Raw genomic sequence first — 4,499 nt, 5'->3', positions numbered from 1 at the left:
TCTTCTTCACAGTTTGCTTGTTTTTCCTAGAGTATTTCTAAATGTCTGAAAACTTCTCCTTAAATGAAAAGTTCAACTAACCTGTTCTTTATTTAATTTTAATTTTGGTGTTGTACTATTTCACGCCTTGGATTTACCATGGTGCTAAAGTCCAGATAAGAAGCCTCCCAGTAAAAGGACTGGAAGCAGATGCACTGATGTAGCAGACAAGAGGCTTCGACCTGCCGCTCCTCTGAGGAGTTTGGCATCTATGGAGGCTGAGACAACGCGACTGAAGATGTGATGAATGTGTCTGAAATTGTTCTGGAGAGGGGTCACCTGCTCTGCGTCCTCCTCTGTAGAGAAGATCTGCGAGGTAAACTGAGCCAGCTGAGGAGACAACCAAACCCAAAAATAATATTTTAAAGCAACAAGTAAGTCTTTTAAAAAAATAAATAAAACCTGATCTGAACCTAGGCGACTTACTTGGGACCATGAAATGTAGATGGGGACCTCATACAAAGTCCACACAACCGCTTCAGAACATGGAGGGGTGGTAAGGCTGCCGTAATATCGGTAATACTGACTCATGTTGTGCTTCGGCAGGAGGCTCATTAGAGGAAATGGCTTTACTTTAGTTGCTTGCCCTGGGGGAAGGATGCACAGACATAATGAGAACATTGCTACGACTAACACAAGAAGGCAGGAGTGGATTTTTCTTAAGGCTCCACTCACCTTTGTAAGCAACAGAGGAGAGTTTCTGTGAGATGTGTCCAAAGTGCACATTATCTGCATACACAACCTGAGAAATATGATAATGTCTTAATAGTTTTGCTTTAAAAATCCTTAAAAATGTAGTTCAGGACTAGGCTGAGAAATAAACTGACATCAATGAAGAATCCAAGAACGGCAAGTCCCGTTGGATCGTCGAGGGCTGCAGACAGATTTGGATGGATGGACTTCATGTTGACTATGTGCATCTGGAAGTAAAGAAAGTCCACAGAGACATTAAGGGAAGGCTGCACTGCATCTGTGTGCTTACACAGGTGGCTTGTGACTGTGTAACTCCGTCTACTGACCATACTGTACCTCCATTGGGTATCTGCGTCTGTCCACAGTGTGCTCTGAGCCGTTGGACGCCGGACCTCCCCAGTGGAAGTGCAGCTGGATGGTGTGGTACACATCTGGAAGACCGCCACCACTCACCGCCATGCCGCTGCCGACCTGCAGTATGACTGAAGCAACAGCGCACGCGTCACCCCCAGCGCCCACGCGACAAAAACGCGCTACAATATGCGGGGTATTCACCTGAGTGCCCGTCGTTTTTGATCGTCCAGTGGCCTGTTTGCGTCTCCTCGAAGCCCTCTAGATACAGAGCGCCCAGAGAGGCGTTTCTGACCATGTGTTCGTCCAAGTTGATGGGAGAGTGATGGTGATTAAGTAAAGAGTAACAGGAAGGGACCATGTCTCCCCATGAGTAAGGATCTGAGGATGTGAAAGAAGACTCATGAGCTCCAGACAGACAACTAAAAAGTGTAAGAAGAACCTTGCTTGCTTAACCTTAAAATCAGCTCACAGCAATCAGTTTTGGACAACCCATGCTTTCCGAATATCTGATATTTTGGCTTTTATTTTGAAAGGATACTTTAGACCCAGGGTCCCCAATCCCAGTCCACGAGGGCCGGTGTCCCTGTAGGTTTTAGATCTCACCCTGGGTCAAAACACCTGAATCACATGATTAGTTCATTACCAGGCCTCTGGAGAACTGCAAGACATGTTGAGGAGGTCGTTTAACCATTTAAATCAGCTGTGATGGATCAAGGACACCTAAAACCTGCAGGGACACCGGCCCTCGTGGACTGGGATTGGAGATCCCTGCTTTAGACTTTCAACAGTGACTTCAGCTTCAGATCATCTAATATATAAGTCTTTTTGCCTTCAGCATTGCCTTAACTCTTCATGGCAGAGATTGAACAAAGTGCTGGAAAAATTCCCCAGAGTTTGGTCCACACTGACATGCGAGCATCACATCCATGATGTCAGTCAGCTGTTCCAGCACATCCCAAAGGTGCTCTGTTGGGTTGATGTGGTCAGCAACCATCCGGCTGATAGGCTGTTGAGTTTTAATGATGCTCAGTTGGTACTAAGGGCCCCAAAGTGTGCCAAGAAACCCACACCATTACACCACCACCAAGTTGATACAAGGCAGAATAGATCCATCCTTTCATGTTCATTTCTGATCCTCGCAGGCAAATGTTGCAGTAGAAATCGAGACTCATCAGACCAAGCGTCAACATTTCAACTCTCTATTTTCCAGCTTTGGTGGGCTCATGTGAATTGTAGCCTCGGCTTCCTGTTCTTAGCTGACAGGAGTGATACCTAATGTGGTCTCTTCTGCTACTGTAGCACATCTGCTTCAAGATTCACACACTTCTGCACACCTTGGTTGTAGCAACTGGTTATTTACTGTTGCCTTTCATTCAGCTTGAAGCAGTCTGCCGCTTTATTCTCTTCTCTGCTGCCCACTTGACATTTTGTCCTTTATTTATTTATTTTTAGACCCCGTACAGTAAACTCTAGACATGGTTGTGTGGAAAATCCCAGCAAATCAGCAGTTTCTGAAATACTCAGTCAGCTCATCTGGCATCAACAATCAAAGTCACTTAAATACCCGTTTTGAACTTCAATATGCCCCCTTGACCATGTCTACATGCCTAAAGGCATTCAGTTGCTGCCACGTGACTGACTGTTGTCACATTCAGATGGTCAGAATTTGGTGTGAACCATATGAAAGCATGAACTCATCCTGTGTGGTATCAATGGTTCAGGCTGCTGGTGGTGCAATGGCAACTGAGCATTAAAGCACTACCACCAGAGTATTGTTGCCGGTCACGTCCATCCCTTTATGACCACAGTGTGGCCATAATCTGATTCCAGTAGGATAACATGCCATGTCACAAAGCTCAAATCATCTCAATTTCTTGAACATGACAATGAGTTCACTGTACTCAAATGCCCTCCACAGTCATCAGAGCTCAGTCCAATAGAGCACATCTGTGATTTAGTGGAACAGGAGATTTGGATCATGGGCGTTCAGCTGACAAATCACTGAGTAGTATTTCCAGCACCTTGTTGAATCAAGAATCTGGCAGATCTGAAGGCAAAAGGGGTACGAGCAAGGTGTAACCAAAGAAGTGGGCATTTGGTCTGTATTGTGCACTGTAACTGTGTCATTGATGGAATTTGATAAAATCCTTTCTAAAGATTTCATACTATCATCGTGAATCCTTTTCACCGTTCTAATCATAAAGTGAAAATGTGACATCGTGACAGCGCTCGTTTTAAAATTAAAAAACAAATAAGTTACTCACCACAATGTGGCTCATCATAACAGTAGTCATCTGCGAAATGAAAACGGCACAGTGACGACAAACATCACCTTTCTTTCCCTTCCATCCAATTACACGAAATTGCGCGTAAGAGACGTTCGCAATATCTTTTCACCCCGCGAGACCGGAGTCGTGCCCTCACCTGAGTCAGCGTATGAGCCGACGATCACGAGGAGAGCTGCGGTCCAAATCATCCCAGGATCCTGGTGGAGCGCACAGTGAGGTAGACTGAAACAATCGAGGGCGAACGTCCGGCTTAAATATAGGAAGGAAGGTGAAAGCTGAGATTTACTTTCTCCTGGGCTGATCAGTCAACCGTGTCATTACCAGTCTAGTGGTCTTTTCTGATAAACAGGCTCATTGATACAGGGAGGGCTTCACCCCCCCTACACCCACACACCCCCACCTCCCCAGCTGCTGCTGCTGTAAGCATAGATGCCCAGTGACTAGTAACAAGACCCATTCATCTCATGGGAAAGTCAGAGGATGTGTTAGGAGGCTGGATTAGAAGTGAACAGAATATATATGACTCGGTATAAAGAGGCTGTAAAAATGACACCGTGTTTAAACTTCAGAGGTTCTCTTTATATTTGCTCATCACTGCCCCACGCTTTACAGTGGGAGGGACCACCCTCTAATCAGTGCCAAGCTCTGGGAATCCAGTTAAAAACCCTCAAATTAACACCTAATTTTACACTTAAACGCATGTTTTTAAGTGATGTTACACTTCCTCTCCTAACAGCTCAGTGTTAAGTGTTACGTGTTTCCCATCCAGGAATAGATTGTGTGACTCCGTCACTACTCAGCCTGCATGAACAAAGCCTCTTTTCTCCGACGGTGCTTCTCGGCTGGGTATCACTCTCTCCTCTCCGCCTGCCCCCTTGTGAGTCACCGCGAGGTGCACTATATCCACTTTCTTTAAATTATGAGAATCTTTTCATTGCCGTGTATTGGACACTGGTGCGAGGAGGCGGGGGGATTTCCCTGCATCCCACCTTAATCTAAATTGACATTTGGTGACCGCAGACGAAGGAATTTCCTCCTCAAAGCCTCGCAGACCAGCTAAATGTCACGATGTAGCGAGGTTCAACGTAAAGTTCAGCATGTGTTCAGAGCCACTGACGCACAAGC

General features: G+C 45.7%; 1 protein-coding gene across 1 annotated transcript; it reads right to left on the bottom strand.

Annotated features, from left to right (window-relative positions):
- On the bottom strand, positions 1-3,692 carry car15 (carbonic anhydrase 15). Its single transcript, XM_026173925.2, has 8 exons — positions 3,511-3,692; positions 3,351-3,380; positions 1,288-1,464; positions 1,069-1,214; positions 867-959; positions 715-781; positions 466-626; positions 1-369 (listed from the first exon to the last, which is right to left on the bottom strand). Exons 1-8 carry the CDS (start codon positions 3,560-3,562, stop codon positions 145-147), a joined length of 951 nt encoding a protein of 316 aa, XP_026029710.1. The 5' UTR covers positions 3,563-3,692; the 3' UTR covers positions 1-144.
- Positions 3,693-4,499: the final 807 nt, after the last annotated feature.

This window comes from Astatotilapia calliptera, chromosome 7 (assembly GCF_964374335.1).
Source record: "Astatotilapia calliptera chromosome 7, fAstCal68.1, whole genome shotgun sequence".
Taxonomy (NCBI): Eukaryota; Metazoa; Chordata; class Actinopteri; order Cichliformes; family Cichlidae; genus Astatotilapia; species Astatotilapia calliptera.
This window is presented reverse-complemented; position numbering and strand designations above follow the sequence as displayed.

Excerpts from the sequence above, each read along its gene's own strand:
- car15 (XM_026173925.2), bottom strand. The coding sequence starts at position 3,562 with ATGATTTGGACCGCAGCTCTCCTCGTGATCGTCGGCTCATACGCTGAC. Across the intron at positions 1,215-1,287 it reads CAAAAACGACGGGCACTCAG|TCATACTGCAGGTCGGCAGC; the intron begins GTGAATACCCCG and ends CTGTTGCTTCAG. Across the intron at positions 782-866 it reads TTCTTGGATTCTTCATTGAT|GTTGTGTATGCAGATAATGT; the intron begins GTCAGTTTATTT and ends CATATTTCTCAG.